Source organism: Aplidium turbinatum, chromosome 6, assembly GCF_918807975.1.
Source record: "Aplidium turbinatum chromosome 6, kaAplTurb1.1, whole genome shotgun sequence".
Classification (NCBI taxonomy): Eukaryota; Metazoa; Chordata; class Ascidiacea; order Aplousobranchia; family Polyclinidae; genus Aplidium; species Aplidium turbinatum.
This window is the reverse complement of record NC_137477.1, coordinates 28385303-28408935: the sequence shown is the minus strand read 5'-3', so window position 1 is coordinate 28408935 and position 23633 is coordinate 28385303. Positions and strand designations below refer to the sequence as shown.

The window sequence follows — 23633 nt, the reverse complement described above, 5'->3', positions numbered from 1 at the left end:
ATTCAGTAGTGATGGCTACATGACATGTGGTTGTTGAAACTACGAACTTGTATGCCTTGGGTTGGGGCATGTTCTCACAGCCCATCCACTTGCATTAAACATGCATTTATGCAAAGACGAAATCATCAATACAAACATTAGAACTAGCAATAAAATAAGTTAAATGATATCTCTTTCAATTGCACTATTTAGCATCTTGGTACCATAGGTACAGAACGAGGTACGGTACATGCTGATTTGTAGAAAGTGTGACAACATGCCCTGGTTTGCCCTATGATATCATCAATTTAATTTCAGCTAGTTTTGTTTTATTTACATTAAGCTATGTATTCCATTGAAATTAGTTTTGAAACCAGACTCTTGTTATGAGATTGAAATAGGTTTTTCTAATTTCAATATTGTCTTGTTTTGTGCAAGTACATACTGCATATGCTATCTATTTATTTTGCTAAACATATTGTTTCTTCATGTTGTACCGTACTATTAAAAAAGCTATGAGCTATATGATATGCTTGACAAATCATGAGGAAATTTCATTCAACAGCATTCAAATTGCTAAAGCTGTAGTCAGTGTTTTAATTATTATTTGTGTCTATAAAAAAAAGAATTTGTGATGGTTGTTAATTTTTTTTATTGCTCAGTTTTTGTAGATTAAATCAGAATTTATCCTTCACTGAAATTGTTTGTGTTGTAGGCCTGCAACATATTATGTTGCTTGTAAATTTTTATATTTGTTTTGTTTAATCAATGAAAATGACTTCTCCTAACTGCTTTTTAAAAACTAACACTTTGAAAACTTTCAATACTGTCTTTCGCGCCTTCTCTCTTTCTTCACAGGTATGATATGTTGCTATATGCTTTTTTACACCAGCTAAATGCCATACTTTTATACTTTTGAATTTAATACAGTTGCAGCAATTTTTAATCATTGGGATGTACCTTACTGGTGGGCTGCAACAGGGATATCTATAACTACGGGATTGGAAACTCTGTGGAACTGAAACAACTTTTATATGACAGTAGGGTCACTATTCTTTATGCGCTGCTGTCATAAAGGTTTACATAAATTGAACTCAAAGGGCAGCAAGTAGTAAGCAGACAAGGAAAAGTGTAATAATCAATGTAGCCTACCGACACCGTACCTGCCATAAAATGTAGGGTCTACACTTGCCTGGTTAATTTGTATTCCATGGGTGCAGTCGTGTTGTATTTTGCTTGCTGGTTAAAAAAACTCCACAATGATTAGGCCTATTGGTTTTAGTTCTTGTGATTGATTTCGTGCTGGGTTGGTCTGTAATCAAGTTGATGATGATACAACAGCACAGTTCACTGATGGCTGAACACTTTTCATTTACTTTTGATCTGGTTTGCACTACGCACAGTGCTAAAGAACAACAGTAGGCGATATTTGGATTCGTTGCATTCATTTATTCTTCGATTCATCGTTTCTTTTTCTAGCAAATTAAATATACTTTCATACATCAAGTAAGTTTTTTGATTTTTAAAACCATGAAAGCGCAAAGCGTGCCTTTTCTGCTATGATTTGTTAAAATGCTATTGCTTGCTATTTACTGATGATGCATTAATAAGTTTGTATCACCTTTTTTTGCAGCATACGCTCGTATAAATTACATTATAAGACAAAAGATTGTTTCAAAATAGCTTATGCTTTCCTATTGCATAAAGAAGGTTTTTTACGTTGTTGCAACTTCATAAATTTTCTATTTGCTTCAACTTATATTTTGTCTTGAATTTAGTTTTTCAAAGTGTAAGACAAAAGTTTACAAGTGTATGAAGACTTATTTTGATAGGATTTTTGTGAAACAGTTATTTGTTTTCATTACAGAATCATTATAAAGTGTCAGTTCTTGGGGCAGCTGGTGGAATTGGACAGCCGCTGTCCTTACTGCTCAAACAAGATCCCAAAATAACACATCTTCCTTTGTATGACATTGCTAATACACCAGGGATTGTTGCTGATTTGAGTCACATTGACACACCTGCCAAGGTCACTGGTAAGTCAAAAACATTGTTGATTTCGAAAAATATTGATCTGCCGATGCAGGTCCAGTTACCGTGAATAACAGAGTGAGGTATCTGCTTTTTGTTGAAATGTTGTTGCCATTCCATCCACTTGGTGCCGCTGAGTGGACAGCTGTCGTTAGAGTGCATTGCTCAATTGCTTGAATAACGTAGCCCTGTTCACTTTCTGTAAGTATGCGAATTCGGTCCTTTACTTTTCAGCAAAGCTTGCTGGAATAAGCAGATTTATCAAGACAATGTTGAACCATAGAGCTTAAGCTTTCAAGCCGTAATTTTTCAACAATAGGTTATATCGGACCAAGCCACCTGCAAGTTTGCCTCACAGACGCAGATGTGGTCGTCATTTCAGCCGGGAAACCAAGAAAGCCAGGTATAATATTCTACTGTACATTACCTTTTATCTTTATTGTTTATTTTAACATAATTATTTTTTTTGAATGTCACATAACTCAGTTTGTCAATGTCACAATAAACTAGTCTTTCTCTCATAAGCTACAGCATAGGTGTTGTTCTTTCTGTGTCTTGTTTTGCGTATTAGACAGGAAAATAGTTTTATTATAATTTCATGTGACAATTTATTCTGAAATTTCTTCATTTAGATGAAAAAAACTGCAATTTCCTCGGCAAAATGACTGTCTAGGCCTAATTGGAAAACTATAATTTATAACACGCTTTAAACGCTTATGTTATTCGCCTGTGCAATTCATATTTTGTGATTATTAAAATTGTATTTAAACTTAATATCATCATGGTATAATATTACGGATGTTTATTGTTCGATTGTTTGAAAATTTAAAAGTGTTCAACGCTTTTGTGTAAAGAGCAAACGAGAGTGTACAAGCCGACAATAACCGATTCAACACTTTGCAACGGATTGGAGAAATTGATTGATCAACGTTTTTTATAACCAAAGTTTTTGCTGAGGGATTTAGACAGTTTGCATTGTAGCGTATTGTGGCCATTTATAACGGAATGGCCAGTTTCGGTGAGTCCGATTCGGTGAGTCCGATCCTTTAACGGGAGATTTTTTCAATTTTTTTTTAAATTATTGGGTACCGTAGCCTAATTATCATTGCCGTTTTAGGGTTAGGGTTAGAGGTTAGGAACTCACCGAATTGGACTCACCGAATCGGACTCACCGAATAGTAGCAGACCCATTTATAAAGGGAACTTCATTGCACAACAATATTGTGAATTATGGTTTCAGGTATGAAAAGAGATGACTTGTTTAAAGCAAATGCATGTGTTGTTGCTGAGTTATCCAAGGCTTGTGCTAAGTACTGCCCTAACGCTTTCATTTGCATCATCACTAACCCAGTAAGTTTGTGTTCAATGTCAATAATCAAGTTATTTAAGAACTTAGGAACATGCTTTTACTTAGCATACCTGTGTTTAGTGTTTCATTTTGGTAGAGTATTACCGGTTGTACTACTTTTGTCTTATTCGAAAATAATGTGACTGCATGTTGAGGATATGGATTGAAAGGCAAGAAAGCCAATCTTGGTATCTACCTTCAAACATATCTTTTGGTGTCTCGACAAGAAGCAGTGCTCTTGGTTGGTGTCGAACCGACAATGCCGTCAAGTGGATGCCAACGGTCACCCAAACCATTAGGGGAGATGTGGGACCTATCGGACAAAATTGACCTAACTCCTATTATTTCTAATTTTAAAAGTGGTGTTGAATGTTCTTATGTGTTTTTGTTCACTTACATTTATAACGAAGTCATACTGACCCATAGACAGCGGTTCCCAATAATAACAGTAATTTTATTTACATATGAAAAAATGACTCAAATATCCGAAGGGTCCCCACCGGTGAGGATCTTTCGGATACAGAGTGGGGACCTTCCGGACATAAAAAAATGAAGTAAAATACCATGAAATAATATTTTTACAGCTTTAACAATTGACGAATGACGATGTTACAAAAACTGTAGAGATTGGCTATATAAAAATCGTCTTCAGAACACGATTTTATTTACAACCCGTACAAAGCCAGATCAGCCCCAAACCTAAAAACTTCACGTAGTCGTTTCGTAGTGGCAACTGGGATGGTTTGGGAAACACTTAAACAATGTTATTCAACGTAACTGATGGTGCATCTACTTCTTCAGGAAAGTGAAAGCTGGCTTTGATCTTCTGTGATTGTTTCACAAAATTTACCTCGAAACCACCATCTTCATCAGGCCCGGCACAGATTTTTCCGATAAAATTTCTATGTTTTTCCTCTGATGATAAATCTTTAATGTCAGCAAAATCTCCAACTTCCACCTTGTGCTCCATAGAAGTTGAAACACCTGAGATTTCACTTATTCCATTTAAGATAGAATCATCGTCACTTACAGTGTCCGATGATAAGTGTACAAATATATCACTTTCGTTGGTGGAAGAAACAGCTCTTTTTGGGCGTTTCGCCGGCAGCTTGTTGCGACGTGAAAGAATAATTTCTTTTTCTGGAGTATCTGTACTTATTGCATTCTTGCATCCATTTTTATTGGAGCGTTTGGAACAGTGGGGACCTTTCGGACAGTGTCTCTTTATCATGTCCGAAAGGTCCGCTGACCTCCATTTTAACCAAACTTTCAAAATTTTCTGAAGTAAGAAAGGCGTTTTTATCTAAACTCTATTCCTTCTGTAACCATTTAACAAACTTAACCAAACAGCATAAATAAAGTTACAAGAATATTTAAAAAATGTCTTAAAACTCTAAAATTATCTGGTTCACTATTTTTACTTTGAAGCATGAAAATCATTTTTCTCTTTACAAATTTACACCTCTTGCTTAATGTTTACAAAAACATGTGGTCTGATAAAGAATGAAATCTCGAATCCATAGAAGAAAAAGGGCGCGTCACGGTCACGTGGTATCAAAAATATACCGCTGTCCGATTGGTCCCCGTGTCCGAAAGGTCCCACATCTCCTACTGCTGCCCTTTATTTAAATATCTTTATTTATTTGAAGTGTTCTTTTAAGTTGACATGAAAAAATAAGCATGGAAAGAACTTATCTATGTTTTTCGTACGATCAAACTAGGAAATAAATGACTTTGTAAGGATAAAGTTTGCTTAGTGTTCTAACCTTCTGGAGTCCTTTAGTTTCCAAAACTTTCAAATTCGGCTTTTGTTCGTCTGGAGATAATAGGCGCCGCTCACACTGTTGATCAACTATTTGACAACCTGACTGCGAACACAACAATGGCCAATACAAGTGTAGGCCAACGTAGTTCAAGTAATTTGCCGTTTAGTGATGCGGGTGATGGAAAATATTTCATTTGGTGATACTTGGTTGCAAAATAAATCCTGAACTTTTTTGCTGTAGCCTTCGTATCTCTTGAGCTTTGCGCTTGAGCAACGCATTTCAAGGAGCTATTTATTAGATAGCTCTTTATTCAAGCAACAACACTTCAACAACAAGCGGAAAGTTCACTCGGCATATCTTGCTAACTGGACCTGCGTCAGTAGTTCAAAGCCTCTTCAAGTAGGCTATGCGAAAGTTTCTGGATGAAGTTTACAAAGAAGTTTTCTCTGACCCAGTTAAAGATTTCAGAATTTATAGTTTCGGGAGAAAGTTTGCTTTCTTGTATCAAAGACAGGCAAGACACAACAATACAACAGGGCTGAGCGTTTTGTAACAATATATTTTACATATTTACAAATAGTTTTAACAGTCGAACGTTTTTGGCTTAACTTAAGCCCTCATCACGAATCTGAAATCATCATCAGAAATCTGGAATCTTTTTACAAATATGTTCAGATTCCAGATGAGGGCTTAAGTTAAGCCGAAAACGTTCGACTGTTAAAACTATTTCAGAATTTATTGAAAACTGAGTCAATTTTGATTGTACGTACAGTTATTGGTTTTATTTAGATAAACTCCACCGTACCCATTTGTTGTGATATTTTAAAAAAATTTGGAATCCATGACGTCAGCAAAATCTTTGGTGTTACAACATTAGACGTCATCCGGTCCAAAGCATTTGTTGCCGAATCTAAGGTACGGTAGGCTATGTTATCATGGAATCTCTGCTGCCACAACGTTTTGCAAACTGATGCCTTATGCATAACAATGCAATAGAAGCTTTTGTGTTAAGTTTTTCTAACCATCACCGACATAGCATTTCTTTAGCCCACTTAGTGTTGATTATCTTTGACGTATTCGACTGTTGGCTGTTGTATGTATTTGCTTGTTGATTGTTACAGTTTTTTCTGTTTTTGTTATATAATATCCAAACTACTGATAGTTTATTATACATGCAATAAAGAAGAAAATAAAGATCTTGAACAACCTACTTACTTTTTATCAATCTACACATGTAATTTTTCGTTCGTTTTGTTATAGCTGTACTGATGAGCCCCAATGGTCGATGACCTATTCTATACAATTAAAATTTTATTAAAACACTGTTGTGAGTAATAACCTAACCAAACAATTTTAAGGTTTAGAGTCCATGGGTGGGCACAGTTCAAAGAAAGAGCCGCTTGCGGATAAACCATAAACATCAGCAAACCGCAAAATCGACACAAAATGACATATCAGCAATAAAAACACAATGATTACTTATCCATATTAGTTTTGTACTTGACTCACTAATCTCTGAAAATTTGGACGATAAGTTGTTAATGCTGTGCGAATTAATTCTTCCAAGTGTTCATTTGTCAAGGTTGCACGATGTTTTGATTTTACAAAGTTCATTAGGCTACAGAGAATAAATATTCACAAAATAAGTCCTAGATAAAACATAAATGAGTAGTACACTGGTATTTTTGAGTTGGCACTTACTGAAATTTTTTAGAACCACATTTTCTTGCATGTCAGTCAGTTCTGGACTTGTTAATGGCGAAAGGTTGGCGAATTGGACAGCCATCCCTGACTACATTAACGTTGAATAGATTGTTGAGAAGGAGCGATCTTCCTGGCGTCAGCACTACCTGACTACTCACTATAGAACAGCGAGCATTGTGTTTCGCTAACCATACCGGTGTAGCCTCCACACTAGCCATCAAGACTTTTCTCAAAAACATGCAGATGAGCCCAGCTTCATGGGCGAAACACGTGTCTATCGCTGAGTTCTTGCTACACTCAGCTGTCGAGAAACACATGTTTTTGGGAAAAGTATTGCATTTTTTTGCTATTTGTTTTTTGAGTTTCGTGGCCGTGCTAACTACTGAGATATAGCCTACTACGTGACGTTAATGACGAAAAGTAAAATGATGATTGATGATGATGAATGGATTTACAAGGAATGCAATGCATGGCTTTAGCTCCTGTAAATTTGCAACGTCACAATTCTATTGTTTAACAATGGCTACAGTAAAAGAGAGACTCCTTTTTTGATTTTTGTATTGTATTGGGCGCAAATTAGATTTTATAAAGTGTTACAAATTTTAATTTTTACCAACCGATTTTTGCGCCCCTATCAATGTGGCGCCCATGGCTCGAGCCATGCCTGCCATACCCTAGGTACGCCACTGCTTGGTTGACAGCGCGAGATAACATTTATAAACTATAATCTGAATTTTTTTGTAAAATTACCATTCAATACAAGAGCCACAAAATTTATGTTGTCGAGCCGCAGTTTGCCCACCGTTGGTTTAGACTTTGGATACAAAACCATTAATTTGATTTTTAATGATTGCTGGTTAGATCGCCCATTTGAGGAAGTGTCTCAGTACCAGATCGCTTTTTCCACTTTCTAGCACAATCCTTATGAGCAATTTGTAATTTTATAATTCCGCTTATAATACTTGAAAACTATAGATAAGCATTTGCTGCGTGTGTGGGACCATGGGACTATAGTTATTCGGACAACGATACGATCACAGTTGAAAGCCGAGCAGTCTAGTTGTAGGCTAAATGAATTTTCTTTATGATGATAAGATTATTTTCTCTCTGCAATACATTTGTATACCTGCTGGCGAACTGTCTGAACTAAAGATGTTCACCTCGTGTGGTTCATTAATCTCTGTTTTCGATCTCTTAATTATATTATTATTCCACTTTACAAAACTTTAAATTTTTGGTTATTCACGAATATACCATTTTGAGTGACTTAAAAAGTCTAGTAGCCTACAACGAATAACCTACCACCACATAGGTGTGTTTTGAAACTATGTCGTATAGTTTCATGCATTTTGATGTTTAATGTGAAATTTCTATCATGAATTCTATCTATCAGAACTTGGACGTGTCAAAAGTAGACGTTCATGTTGTTGGGGGCCATGCCGGTATAACCATCGTACCTTTGATGTCACAATCCCGGCCCCGAATTGAAGAAGAAGCTATCAAGGCGATCACACAAAGAATTCAAGAAGCTGGCACCGAAGTGGTCAGAGCAAAAGCTGGAGAGGTTTGTATTTCATCGTTTGCTTGAAGGAAGGTAGGCTACCATCCTTGTTTCAAGTAGATTTTGTTTTGATTAGTCTGAGTTTGTTTGTCCTAAATAGGTGCAACAGACTTCAGCTTAAAATCTGAAGAAACGATTGGTTTTGATTAGAAATTCGATGGATATCTCAGCCAAGATAATCTTTTCTGAAACTTGATGGCTACCTCCCCGCTCTCTTTCGTAGGATATGTAGGATTCTTGCTTATAAAGTTTCAAAGCTGACAGTGTTTCAGGCTTTTAGTCTTATTATCATTATACTGTACTAAATTTGTCAAGATTTTTTTGTTACGCCACAACACTTGAAATCGATCACGACGATTTGCCTAAAACTAACTTGTAATTGTTAAATATTATCTATACACAGAGATGTAGTGTAGGCATATTTGTAATTTTGTGTTTTTTTTTTGTTAAAAGCAAAATCTCACTTGTTTTTGAAAGAAAACATGATAAGCTTTAAAAAAAATTAGGGTGGCATTTTTTCTGAACGTTTTTGGGGCACGAAATCCAAGATGGCGTCCAAAATGGGGCACAACAATAATTATGCAATATTTTCGCAAGTAATTTTCGTAAGTTTTTGCAATATTTTCGCAATATACTTGCGAAAATATTGCATAATTATCTGTTGTGCCCCATTTTGGACGCCATCTTGGATTTCGTGCCCCAAAAATGTTTAGAAAAAATTCCACCCTAATTTTTTTTTAAGCTTATGTTTTCTTTCAAAAACAAGTGAGATTTTGCTTTTAACAAAAACAACACGAAATTATAAATATGCCTACACTACATCTCTGTGTGTAAATAATATTTAACAAAAAATGCCACCCTACAATTACAAATAAAATATCTGAATATATGTTTTCTGAGCCAGGAAATCTAATGGGATCATCGAATTTAGGTTACTTATATATATGATATCGGAATGGCCCGTTTCGGTGAGTCCGATTCGGTGAGTCCGATCCCTTAACGGGGGATTTTTTCATTTTTTTTTTTTCATTATTGGGTACCGTGGCCTAATTATCATTGCCGTTTTAGGGTTAGGGGTTAGGAGTTAGGGTTAGAGGTTAGGAACTCACCGAATCAGACTCACCGAATCGGACTCACCGAATAGTAGCAGACCCATATGACATACATGATACATGTGTCAAACACCCCGCGCACCCGAAACGTATGCTAACCTACTTACGTAATTTTGTAATTTTACACCAAAGACTGTATTAACTTAAATGCGTGCATTTTTCACAAAGAATACGTAACTAGAAAGCCAATGAACTGATCTAAATACAATGAAACTTGAATTAATGTTCGATCCTTTAAAGGGATACTAAAGGAAAAACCTGACTTGGCGATTTTCCACGTTCTTTGTGTTTAACCTGCTACCATAAAACGATTTTCAATAAAATTTTGCCCCATTGCGGTCTGATCAGCATTCCGCGCATACTTTTGTCAGAGCTTTCAAAACCAGAATGAGCCTGAGCAGCGAAGCGTGCGACTGTACAGTCTACGCAACAAAAGACGAGCAATCAGCTGATCACGCAACAGTTGTTACTGCCGGCGATTTAACTGTAGGCTATGTATGTATGTACATCAAAACATCAGATTTCAACGTCAAAACATCAGACAGTTTGCTCAAAACCTCAGATCTGATGTTAAAACATCAGATGTTGCAACGTGGCTTTTAGACCGGGAGCCAGGTCGATTTATTTGACTGTCTGGGTCAGTAAGGTTTGACAAGTGTTTCTAGACTGAAATTTTGTGTAGATTTCAAAAATAAACCTCTTACTTGCACTAGCCTGACCGTTTTTGTTATATTAAGCATTTTCCGAAATGATACTTGTCAATATCGCTATATCCGACTAAGGGTGCACCATTTTCCCCATGTCTTTAGCAAAAAGCCTGAATTTTTTTTTTGCTTATGAGGTTATCTTAGAAAACAACTTTTGCAAAGTTTCATTTTGATTGGATAAAGTTTAACCGCCCAACCCGGCCATTTTCTAAGGGGCGTAACGGCATTTTCTTCACATTATCGCCATTAGATGGAGCTGCTTAGAAGATACAACTGCATATTTACTTTGGAAACATACCCCTCTTCATTCTGCATAATTTAAAAAAAAAATTTATCTGAATTGGCCAATGGGAAGCAGAAATATGGGCAGTTTTGTACTCTCCCTTAGCGCAATACTGCCTCTAGTGGCCAAACATTATCTCCTTAAATGTTCATCCGATTGAAGCAAAACTGGTGTCTAACCCCCCAATTTCAAGGGTGGTGAGTTCATTTTTGCTGCTAGTTTTAAAGATTCTAGCCACTAGGTGGCAGAAAACCTGCTTTTCATAAGTTTAAGCTAACATAACCGCTTGGACTTGACTTCAAATATGCAAAGTTTCAACAAATGCAACTCATTGAGATGTATATCATTGAAAACAAACAAAGAAAGAACAGTGCAACATCTATTGTAATTGTGATAGATATTGTACAGCAATGACCTTACTCGAATTTCACATCATAAAGGTCACACAGGTAACGAAACAGTAAACTCGCAATTAGATTGTCAGATACCATGACGCTGAATCTATTTTCCTATTTCTTTGGTTTGGTAGTTTTTTTCGGGAATTCTCTACTACTTGTAAAATGTTTTGGTATCGTTCTTCCTTGAGAGCAGTCCCATGAAAATCCAGGACCAGTTTGACTCCTCGCTCTGCTGTGTCATTAACCACACTGATGTTATTCACAATTGTTTTTGCAATTTTGTAAGTCTCATTGTCATCCCAGCTTTCGATAGGTTCACTTAAAAATGCTGAGTCAATTTTCAAGATTTTAAAAAATGACCAAGAGTCTTCTCCAATCTAGTACTGGAGATCCCTGGATGTGTCTGCTGGGAGTTCAGGGAAACAAGGTTTTCCAAATCCAGAGCCAAACCTTTTTGTGCACACACCGTCATTTTTAACTAAGATCATTTTTTGTGCCATCAGTTCTTTGATTGAAGTTTTCACACTCTGACTGAAAAAAGCCAACAATACAAGCTCTTCTGTCAGATACCACATATGTTTTCCAAAACTTTTCAGAGCTACACCGGCAATGACACCATCAATTGCTTGATAATTAAAGAAGGAGTGAATGAACAGTTGGTCATATTTTGGAGCAGTTGATCTTCAGGAGCAGTTAGCCACCACAGGATATAACAAAATACAACAAATTTCACAAAGCGGCGAAGTTTCAACAATTTTCTTCTGCTGCTTCTGCTGTGTTGCATGCAGTCATCGATACAGCAGATGGTGATATGTCAAAAGTAAACTTAAGTTACACTACCACTGAGAGATATCGGGTTGAAGCAGTTCAAACAATCTCTGAAAGGATTGCAGGAAACTGGAAACCTCCATCAGTTGCCAACATCCATTGGGATGGTAAGCTTATGGATACATTAGAAGGGAATGAGAAAGTAGAAAGACTGTCAATCCTTTTGTCAGGGGTTGGAGGTACGAAGTTGCCAGTTGTACCAGCTATCCCACACAAATCTTCTGACCCCGTAGGTGAGCTCATTGCCAAAGCATCCAATGAGCTCATAAAGGTATGGGACTGTAAAAGCAGCTTGTCTGGAATGGTGTTTGACACCACTAGCTCTAACACTGGAGCTATAACAGCTGCATGTGTGGCTTTGCAAAAGATTATTTCAAAACCTTTGCTTTGGTTTGCATGTCGTCACCATATTGGTGAGATTGTGTTGACCCATGTTTGGGACACTTTACAAATTGAACCATCAAAGAGTCCTGAAATTACTATTTTCCAAGGGTTTAAGAAATGTTTCTCTGCCATTCCAGTAGCAGACAAAAACTTTAACTTCTTTGATATTTCACATGAGTTAGCTGAAAAAAGAGAAGAAATTGTTGAAATATGTAACAGACTTCTTGAACATCCATTTCGCAGAGGAGACTACAAGGAGTTGGTTCTATTAACTCTTTTATACCTTGCTGATGATAACACAAAAAAACTTTCAAATCATTTAACAGATCTGGTGCTTTGCACAAAGCGCGGTGGATGTCTAAGCTCTTATACGCTATAAAGCTGAACTTATTGGGGTCCAAAATATGTGATAATATGAGAGGTAAGTGACCTTCAACATTAAGAAATTGTGCATTTGTGCTTCTAGGTCATATTCACCATGCTGAAGAGACCCGCAAGGTCGAAACAGCACTGTCCAGTGTCCACGGTTAATTAAGAAATTGTTTAATTAGATAAACAACACCAAACGAACATTAAATCAGCACAGACAAGAAAGTGTAACAACCTTACCCTTTATGCAAATTTATCTGTGTATTAGACTAACATTTGATACCGTACTGCAAGCATATTCTTATGAATAAATGATGTTATTGTTCAGGAAAAATCTTTGGAAGAGGTCATTGTTGAAACTTCGCCGCTTTGTGAAATTTGTTGTATTTTGTTATATCAGGTCGTGGCTAACTGCTCCTGAACCATCAACTGCTCCAAAAAATGACCAACTGTTCATTCACTCCTTCCTTAATTATCAAGCAATAGATGGTGTCATTGCCGGTGTAGCTCTGAAAAGTTTTGGAAAACATATGTGGTATCTGACAGAAGAGCTTGTACCGTTGGCTTTTTTCAGTCAGAGTGTGAAAACTTCAATCAAAGAACTGATGGCACAAAAAATGATCTTAGTTAAAAATGACGGTGTGTGCACAAAAAGGTTTGGCTCTGGATTTGGAAAACCTTGTTTCCCTGAACTCCCAGCAGACACATCCAGGGATCTCCAGGACTAGATTGGAGAAGACTCTTGGTCATTTTTTAAAATCTTGAAAATTGACTCAGCATTTTTAAGTGAACCTATCGAAAGCTAGGATGACAATGAGACTTACAAAATTGCAAAAACAATTGTGAATAACATCAGTGTGGTTAATGACACAGCAGAGCGAGGAGTCAAACTGGTCCTGGATTTTCATGGGACTGCTCTCAAGGAAGAACGATACCAAAACATTTTACAAGTAGTAGAGAATTCCCGAAAAAAACTACCAAACCAAAGAAATAGGAAAATAGATTCAGCGTCATGGTATCTGACAATCTAATTGCGAGTTTACTGTTTCGTTACCTGTGTGACCTTTATGATGTGAAATTCGAGTAAGGTCATTGCTGTACAATATCTATCACAATTACAATAGATGTTGCACTGTTCTTTCTTTGTTTGTTTTCAATGATATACATCTCAATGAGTTGCATTTGTTGAAACTTTGCATATTTAAAGTCAAGTCCAAGCGGTTACGTTAGCTTAAACTTATGAAAAGCAGGTTTTCTGCCACCTAGTGGCTAGAATCTTTAAAACTAGCAGCAAAAATGAACTCACCACCCTTGAAAATGGGGGGTTAGACACCAGTTTTGCTTCAATCGGATGAACATTTAAGGAGATAATTGTTGTTCTGTTTTGGCCACTAGAGGCAGTATTGCGCTAAGGGAGAGTACAAAACTGCCCATATTTCTGCTTCCCATTGGCCAATTCAGATAAATTTTTTTTTTAAATTATGCAGAATGAAGAGGGGTATGTTTCCAAAGTAAATATGCAGTTGTATCTTGTAAGCAGCTCCATCTAATGGCGATAATGTGAAGAAAATGCCATTAGTCTACTTAGAAAATGGCCGGGTTGGGCGGTTAAACTTTGTCCAATCAAAATGAAACTTTGCAAAAGTTGTTTTCTAAGATAACCTCATAAGCAAAAAAAAGTTCAGGCTTTTTGCTAAAGATCGGGGACAAATGGTGCACCCTTAGTCGGATATAGCGATATTGGCAGGTATCATCTCGGAAAATGCTTAATATAACAAAAACGGTCAGGCTAGTGCAAGTAAGAGGTTTATTTTTGAAATCTAAACAAAATTTCAGTCTAGAAACACTTGTCAAACCTTACTGACCCAGACATTCAAATAAATCGACCTGGCTCTCGCTCTATTTTGTTATTGCTGTCTTTTATGACGTATTCTCGAGCTGTGTTTGCACTTTTTGGTCATTTTGAAAAGAAAATGAATGAAGCATTGGACTTTGGGCCTTGCCAGCGCCATTGAAAACAATTTTTTTTTGGTAATTTTTTTTTGAAATGTATTCTTGAATGTTCAGTTTACGCATTTTAATGCTTAATTCCCGTTTGAAAATTTCACTTAGTATGCCTTTAAGTCGTATGACACGCGAAAGATGTAAGAAGTCTTAGACCTTCTGATTAAATAGCAGTTATCGTTAACAACCGACATCTACGGAATTTATAATATTTATTGAATGTCAAAGAAAGCAATTCATCTTCAAATTTTCAGTCTTCATTTATCACTGGTTGGATAGTTTTGTTTTTACAGCTGAGACCACAGCCACAGACTTCTATACATGGAATATTGTTCTTGTGGCAGCTGCACCTTCCTTCGCATCTAAGTTTACACCCGCACTTTATGAGTTGCAATACTGCTTTAGAAGGTGGTGGATTTAAACAACGATCTGGCGTGAAGTGACTTGAACCTGCATCAAACGTCCAACCAAATGCAGTTGGTGCTGGAAGGCAGGGATGGGCTTTGCTAGCTTTTCTCCAAATCAAGCATACATAATGAGCCCGGCGAATGTGCAAATCTAGTGAACCAGAAGTTGGTGGGAGGTTTTCTCCTTCGACTGCACGATTGGAGAAGAGGAACCAACGGAGGTCATTCACTTTCGTGTAGATTTTGGATCGATACAAAACACAGACAAAGCGTTCCACCTGCGAGCATACATCAGCAGGAAGATCAGTGTCATTTCCGAGCATTGCTAGTGCATCCAAAATCTCATCATCACAAGACATAAATGCCTTGAAGCATAAGTCTTTGGTTCTGCCAGAAAATCTCCCAGTCATATCGGAACCAGTCAGAGCATGAAAACCTAGAAGTGCAGAAGCACACTTTGGTCCCAAGTTGTTGTATATGTTTCGCACACAAATGTCCCTCTTTAATCTGCCCTTTCCCGTAAGGAAAGTTTTAGACCCGGGTAGGTGTGGATACATGTAGATGAGCAACAACAAGATGTCTGAGTCTGGGGAACTAACAACCAGTTCTGTTTCATTGGGAACAGTTAGAGCGTGCAGAACAATCAAAGTGTCTGCCTCTTCTTGGCTGTGAGTCAAGAGCGAGTCTGGAATATTAACATTGCCCTTAGTTTGTGTTTCCAATGTCACCAGTAGTTTTTTTCAGTCTGTTGTTGGAGCCCTTGCTGTGATGTACAGCCTTTTCAGCTACTAACTCGGTCAGTTCTCATTAGGTGCGGATATCTGAGAGAAAGTCCCTTACGGAAATATTCTGAGTTAAAGTGTTGTCTTTCAAGTGGTGATATGTTGACATTCCCTTGGTCCTCTTTGTCCGCATCTGTTGCTTGAGTGATGTTTCGATGTACCGGTCAAACACCAACCTGATCTCGTCATACTGTGTACCCACTCATGTTACAAATTATCTGAAGAATGGCTTCGGCAAAGTTTTGGCATGTTTTCATTTGTTCCGTTTTGGTAACTGCGTTTACCATAGCCCTCCCATCAGTGATGATCACTCGGTGAGTTGTCAGTTCATCTTGTGGGTCCACAGTGGTATATTCAACTGCTGTGTCTGCCATCTTTAAGGGTACTTGGAATGAATGGTTATCAGACAGCTAAGTAACAGTTACCTCATTCCTGTCAACTTGTACCCGTTGTCTGTTACCACCGGTATCCAGCTTCTCAAGATAACGGAGTATTGATGCCTTATCATATGCCAGCAGGAGGGATCCATCGGAAGCAAAGAGTGATCGGGGCACCACACCAAACTCATACGTTCCGATGCATTCCTTGAGGTCCAGCTCCGGTTGACTTCTTGATATTACAATGAAACGCTGCAACAGTCCTCGCTCTTCTTTAATTTTGATTACCTTGTCTCCCATGCTGATTTTTGCAATTGCATTGGCACTTTTGAATGTAGATAGTTTCTTTCTGGTCATTTTGCCCCACACGGAAAGTTTTCCTTCTACATGACGTTCACTCGTTCAGTGACGAAACTTTCGAAAATCTGTTGCCCAATCTCATCACGCCGAAGGATGTCGTTGGTAGCAGTTTCATTCATAACTGCTTTGGTGAGAAAATTGTAAATTTCATCTTCGTCAGAGGATTCAAATGGGTTTCTATGCTCGTGAAATACTACGCTGAGTTTGATAGCATTTGCGTTATTCGGGAGAGTTTTCCTCCTGTGAGCTCATGGTGTTGCGTTCTCTTTGCCTTGCTACCAGAGTAGTACTTTTTCTCAAAGTCATGCTGCAAATTTGAGAGCTCGGGTGCGATGAGAAAGTATTTGTCCAGTGACTTTTGATTCTGTGTAATTCCAACTATGCCTCCAATAACCTTGAGTTTACGATTTTCTTGTTCAATCCCGTGGTCTGCACCTATTGATGTGAATCCAGCAACACCTTTGGTTACGCAGAAATTCCCTTTCATGAACTCTGCCCAGATCTTTGGGTGCTCCTTTTCTGCTTGCTGCATTGTAGAATGTAAAGTGGTAAAAGGCGTGCATAATTTAAATGGTCATGGCTTCATGGGCAATAGTGGTTTATTTGTGCATCACATGTGGTAGGTGTGAGATACAAGTAGCACCTTTGAACCCTGGGCAGTCGCCATGGATTGTTACACCATGGGTCTCGGGGAACACTGGTCTTGATCACACACCAAACTAACAAGTGGGTCCACGTCCCACCTCATGGGCAACAACCTCGACTGGTTGGCTAAAACTTGTTAGAAATCCTGCTGCCTTGCAGGAAATACTTTTTTAAGTAAAGGCTAGGCCCACCGCCAATAACTGTGGTTAGCGTCAGGAAGGGCATCCGGCTGGAAAATCTTTGCTCCAAAATATTATTTAAATGCAGCAAAAGCTAAAAATGGCCCCTAGTCCCCAGCAGCCCTTAGATGGGCAAGGGGTGCGAAGAATCTCTGGGTTCCGAGAAAACAAAAAAAACATTGAAAAAAGATTATGGTGTTAGAATCGGATGCTGGAATGTGGGAAGTTTGTGTGGTAAAGGAACTGAAATATGTGAAGAACTAAGAAAAAGAAGGGTGGATATATGTTGCCTAGAGGAAGTAAGATGGAGGGGACAGTCAGCGCGGTTTTTAGGTGTCAATGAGAGGAGATATAGTTATGGTGGTCAGGAAATAACACAGGAATCGGTGGTGTTGGTTTCTTGGTAAAAGAGGAATTGTGTGAGAAAGTAATAGAAGTTAGAAGAAGGAGTGACAGAGTGATGACAATGGTACTTGCTTTTGAAGAGGAGGTAGTGAGGCTAATCTGTGCATATGCACCTCAAAGTGGTAGGGATTACTTAGAAAAGGAAAGTTTTTATGATGTTTTGGCAGAGGAATGGGATTTACGGAGTTCAAAAGAGTTGGTGTTTGGATTAGGAGATTTTAATGGACATGTTGGAAAACAAGCAAATGGGTTCGAGGGCATTCATGGAGGGTATGGTTTTGGGGAGAGAAACATGGAAGGAAGAATGCTACTTGAATTTTGTGATGAAAGGAAACTTTGTATTGCCAACACATGGTTTAAAAAGAAAGAGAAAAGGAAGGTGACTTACAGCTCAGGAGGACATGAGTCGGAAATTGATTTTATTGTGGTTGGGCAGGAACAGAGAAAGTACTTGAAGAATGTGAAAGTAATTCCGTGGGAGTTGCAGCATAGACTAGTAGTAGGAGACTTAAATATGAAAAAAGTGAAGAAAATTGTGAAGAAAGAACGAGTTTTTGTAAGAAATGTGTGGAAACTGGAGGAAAAAGAAACGAGAATTAAGTTTATGAAAAGAGCAAAAGAGCTGGTAAACATGAGTGCGCAGGACTTGTGGGCTTCATTTCAGAAAGGTGTCCTAGCAGCATGTGATGAAGTATGTGGGAAAAAGAAAGTGAGGAGGGATCGTGGAGACACATGGTGGTGGGATGAAGAGGTGAAGCATGCGATTTCACAGAAAAGAGATGCATACAAGCAGTGGCGCAAAAATGGGTCAGAAGAGAATAAAAAGAAGTATAAGAGTATGAAAAAGAAGGCAAAGAGGGTTGTTGCAAGAGCTATGAAGAATGGTGCTGAGGAGGAACTTAATAAAATGGGGGAAAGCCAAAACAAAGTATTCAGACTCATAAAGCAAATGAAAAAGGATGGGAATGATATTGTAGGGGGAAGATGTATAAGGAGTGGAGATGGGAAGTTGCATTTCAGCCCGGAAAGCAGAGGAGAAGTGTGGAAGGAACACATGGAAAATGTTATGAATAAGGAGAATGTATGGGATCATATGACAGAGGTTGATCTGGTGGAGGGTCCAGTGGGAAAGGTTACTCGTGATGAAGTGGTGGAGGCAATGGGGCAAATGAAACTGCGTAAAGCAGCCGGTCCATCAGAAGTGAGCGTAGAGATGATAAAAGCAAGTGGAGAGTTGGGAATTGAAGTAATGCTACAACTTAGCCAAAGGGTATTAGATGGAGAGGGAATGCCGGAGGAGTGGAAGCATAGTACTCTTGTTCCATTGTTCAAGAGAAAAGGGGATGTGAGAAGTTGCAGTGCATATAGAGGTGTAAAACTACTAGAGCATGGAATGAAAATTGTGGAGCGAATACTAGAAAAGAGGTTGAGAACATTGGTGAAATTAAATGATATGCAGTTTGGATTCATGCCAGGAAAAGGTACAGTGGATGCTCTGTTTATATTGAGAAGAATGCAGGAGGAATACCGAGAGAAGCAGAGAAAACTATATATGTGTTTCGTCGACTTAGAAAAGGCATTTGACAGAGTACCAAGGAAAGTGATGGAGTGGGCAATGAGGAAAAGAGGTATACCGGAGGTATTAGTGAGAGCTGTGATGTCTATGTATGAGGATGCAAGAACAAAAGTGAGAGTTGGATCAAATTATTCAAACGAGTTTTTTGTGAAGGTTGGTGTACACCAAGGATCAGTTTTGTCACCTCTGATATTTGCTATTGTGGTTGACGTTGTAACTGAAGGAGTGAGGGAGGGCTTATTGAGTGAAATTTTGTATGCAGACGACCTGGTCTTGACAAGTAATAGTATGGAGGGACTGGAGAGAAAGTTTGAGAAATGGAAAGAAGCATTTGAAACCAAGGGTATGAAGGTGAATCTTGAAAAAACAAAAGTGATGGTGAGTGGAGCAGAAGGAACAGTTGGTGAGAGCAAAGTAGATCCCTGTGGAATATGTGGCAAGAGAGTGATGAGAAATTCAATGCAATGCAATGCAAGGAATGTGGAAAGTGGGTACATGCAAGATGTGCTAATGTCAAGAGAGCCGCAACAAGATTGGCGAAGTGTTTTGTTTGTGGGAAATGCAGTAAAGGAAGGAATGAAGTGGAAGGCCATGATGATTAGTTCTGCCATGGCATCGAAACAGTGACAGACTTCTGTTATCTGGGTGATCGGATAAATGGAAGTGGTGGATGTGAAGCAGCGGTGACAACAAGGGCAAGATTGGGCTGGGCAAAGTTCAGGGAATGTGGGGAAATGTTGTATGGCAGAAAATTCTCACTAAGGATGAAAGGGAAAGTATATCGGAGCTGTGTGCGGCCTGCAATGCTATATGGTAGCGAGACATGGATATTGAGAGAGAGTGAACTGGCAATCCTGAGAAGAACGGAAAGGTCAATGGTGAGAGCAATGTGTGGGGTGAAAACGAGAAGGGAAAAAAGGACTGAAGAATTGTTGGATATGCTAGAGATGAGAGAGACCATAGACCAACTGGCAAGGGCAAATGGAGTAAGATGGTATGGACATGTGATAAGGAGGGAGGAAGGAAGTTTTCTTAGAAAGGCACTAGATCTAAAGGTGGATGAGAAGAGGAAACGCGGTCGTCCAAGAAGAACGTGGAAACAACAAGTGAAGGATGAATTTAAAAAAGTCGGACTGAAGGAGGAAGATGCAAGGGACAGGGTGAAATGGAGAAAAGGGATTAAAACAATTGCTGCGCGGAAACAATCGGCCACCCCCACTAGTGGGGAACAAACCGACGATGGATTATGATGATGATGTGATCGTTAGACACTCTGGCTACTCGCATACTGCTTGCTTCACAGATCATCGCCAGAAACTATTTCTACATAAAAAGCAGCCACTATGAGTTCTTCAATTTATTAAAAATCTTTAACAGGCTGTTTCGCCCTTTACTCCAGTATCACTTCTTTGTTATTTTTATCCAGCAGCCTGAGTAAACCTGTAAAAACCGTTATACAAGCTTGGGTTCTTTCTGATAGCCTGCTGTCATTCATCTATGACGTCACAAATTATAAACAACAGCTGATTAAAATAATTCAATAAGCTTGCTGTATGTGCGTCACAAAGTAACTTTGTTACAAAGTAATTACGTCATAAAGTATTTTTGTAAATATTTTACTGTTAATGAATGGGGCCAAATTTCCTTTTAGCCCTTTTGATAGGGGATTTCAGGTCATTAGAATGCACAGAAAAAATGCCACCCTAATTTTTTTTTATCTTTATAGTATCATCTGACAAAATCAAGAAAGTTTTTGCTTTTAACAAAAAAAATACACGAAACCGTTTTTCATGACAAATGTGCCCATACTAATGGAAAAGATCACCAATTTTGGTGATCTTGAAGATCAAGATCCCTTTTTCTAAACTTGAAAGAATGAAGTTTTTGATCAATGACGTTGCAAAAAAACCCGAATTTTATTATAAGTAACCTAGGTAAAGGTAGTTGCTAGCTTATTGCTAACTGTTGCTTTCAACTACTTGATCGCTGGCCTTAGAATTGTAGCAAGTTAGTTGGCTGCTATACTTGACTTTTGGCTGCTATTAGCCCTATCAATCGTTGTTGTAGTTTGCGTAGAATCGCAACGTCACACCCAAGGCCGAGGGTAATTACAGTAGGCTACGGAAAAAGTCACAAAATTTGCATTTAGTTTTATGCTTTTTATTTAAAAAAAAAAACACCTTTAAACTACATCATTTTTTCCCAAATTTTTATCTGGTTTATATGGGAAGTTTTGATTCATGTTACTATGTATTTTCAACTTTCACTGGATTATATCAATGTTTATTGCACCATTTATCTGTCTGGCAACCTTGATACTGTTGTTTGCATGGAGTTTGCACTATCAAGTACGTTCAGAGGTCTGCAGTCAGATAAACCACTCCAAGCAAAAATACAAAAGTTATGCAAATAAGAAGCAGCATATGTTTTCAAATTTAATATATTTGTTTATACTCAGACCTTACATAATTAATTATTAGTCTGGTTGATTTTCTGCAATAAACCACTTAGGTCTACGTGACCAAACTCGGCTATCGAGTCTAGTTTTTTTAGCACCTCCATTCTAAACTTTTTGAACATTCAATTTTAAAATTGGGTCAAAAAATGCAAACAACTTTTTAGAATTCACAAAACAATTGTGAACAAAGTTAAATCATTTTTTATCATACGTCAACATAAAGTACACAGAAGTTGACTTATTTATTATGACCAACTCAGAAATTTTTTTAAATTTTGAAATGGCAACACTGACCAAATTATTAAAAATTCAAATCGATTTTTCTTGGACTCATATCATATTAGCAGTGGCTTAATGTTAGTAATTCCTACTCATTACTTTGTACTGTACGAGTTCTAAAAAAATGCCTTTAACTTGTAAATAAACTCCAATTTTAAAGGTATCTTGATTTTATTGTTTTTCAAAATCACACCAAAAAAAGTGACTTTACAAGATGACTTGTGATCTTCAAGTTCAAGATCATGCCTATCTCTGACTGCACACCAACTACAGTAATGCTTACAGTTACACAGTTACTTGCTTAAAAAGTGTTGATGGAATTAAATGCATTTTTGTCTTGTTTTAAACTGCGCAGACACATCTTGTTAATCCATAATGTAAGCGTTAAAAACTATGTGTGATTTTAGAATGATATACCAATCATGTAATGCAGAGTTAACCTGTAATCTTCACCATTTTGCTGATTTTCTTTGCAGGGCTCGGCAACTTTATCGATGGCCTACGCTGGAGCAAGATTTGTCTCATCCTCTTTGGACGCGTTGAGTGGAAAAGAAGGAGTGTTGGAATGTGCTTTTGTGCGTTCTGATGTCACAAAAGCAAAGTATTTTTCAACTCCTCTGGTCCTTGGGGTGAGAGCTTTTTGGTTTTGACGTGACGATCAGTTGTCTGTGCTTTCACGTCACCGCGCCCATGATATCACGTCAGTCGGAGAGCATAAAAATAGTCTGAAAAAAAAATATTTTGAAATTTCAGACAATACTTTTTTGCAAGTATTTTTGTCAAAAATATTGTTTTCTTGATAAAAAAGTTCAAACGATTACTTTTCTGATATAAACCCTTTTTGCCTTTTATGAGATCATGATCGCCTATTGGTATATTATGGTATTGCCAGCCTGGTTGAATCAATTTTTTTTATACTATTTAGAAAACTATTAATAGATGTTCCAAATTTACTGCGAATATTTTCATTGAAGCTAGATTAATAAAATAAAACAAAAGTTTAGTTTTGCATAATGCAACCTTAAGTAAAAGTGTACTAGAAATCTGATCAAGGCACATAGCCTATAGGCTACTCAAGAGAAGACGACCTACATTATTCTACTGGTGCAGTAATTCTTAACCTTTTCCTTCGTTGGCACTAGAGAAATCACAAACCAGCTTTCGCACCCCCTTTTCAGAATAGCTGAAAAATAATAGTCACCTACAATCGAAATTGTTGGCCCGCCCCACGGTGAGCAAGTATAGGTTTACAAAATAGGTTTCGTCATTATAACTAAGCCAAATTATTTAACGTAGCCTACACTGGAAACCGATCTCGCATCAGTTAGAGCTGTGTCAGCGTGTGTCCCAGATTAAAAACCCTGGGAATCCCTGTTGGCCTATTGTGTTTTATGAAACTTGTTTGACTTTGATCGACGTTTTGTTTTGCAGCCGAATGGAATCAAAACGAACCTCGGTCTTGGACCCTTATCAGCATATGAACAAACCTTGGTGCAAAATTGTGTGCCCGAACTACAGAAATCAATAAAGAAGGGAGAAGATTTTGCTGCTAAATTCAATTAGGGACCCCTATCGAAGGAATGTCCACTTCTTGAATTAACTGTCCAATTTTTTACTCTGAAACTTTTTGATATAGAATTATTTCCTTTCCTATTTTTCATCAGACGGGCAATAAAGAAGCTTCATGTCGA

General features: G+C 37.8%; 1 protein-coding gene across 2 annotated transcripts; it reads left to right on the top strand.

Moving 5' to 3' along the window:
- The first annotated feature begins 698 nt into the window (after positions 1-698).
- Positions 699-23633, top strand: LOC145771667 (malate dehydrogenase, mitochondrial-like). 2 transcript variants are annotated; one of them, XM_082583397.1, is made up of 8 exons: positions 699-837; positions 1847-2015; positions 2330-2413; positions 3251-3360; positions 5914-6039; positions 8222-8392; positions 22419-22571; positions 23374-23633. In XM_082583397.1, the coding sequence occupies exons 1-8, from the start codon at positions 748-750 to the stop codon at positions 23503-23505; spliced, it is 1035 nt and encodes a 344-aa protein (XP_082439523.1). In that variant the 5' UTR covers positions 699-747; the 3' UTR covers positions 23506-23633. The 2 variants fall into 2 exon arrangements, with proteins under 2 accessions (XP_082439523.1, XP_082439524.1); XM_082583398.1 differs by lacking the exon at positions 699-837 and adding an exon at positions 910-1019.

Excerpts from the sequence above, each read along its gene's own strand:
- LOC145771667 (XM_082583397.1), top strand. The coding sequence starts at position 748 with ATGAAAATGACTTCTCCTAACTGCTTTTTAAAAACTAACACTTTGAAA. Across the intron at positions 3,361-5,913 it reads TTTGCATCATCACTAACCCA|ATAAACTCCACCGTACCCAT; the intron begins GTAAGTTTGTGT and ends GGTTTTATTTAG. Across the intron at positions 22,572-23,373 it reads CAACTCCTCTGGTCCTTGGG|CCGAATGGAATCAAAACGAA; the intron begins GTGAGAGCTTTT and ends TTTGTTTTGCAG.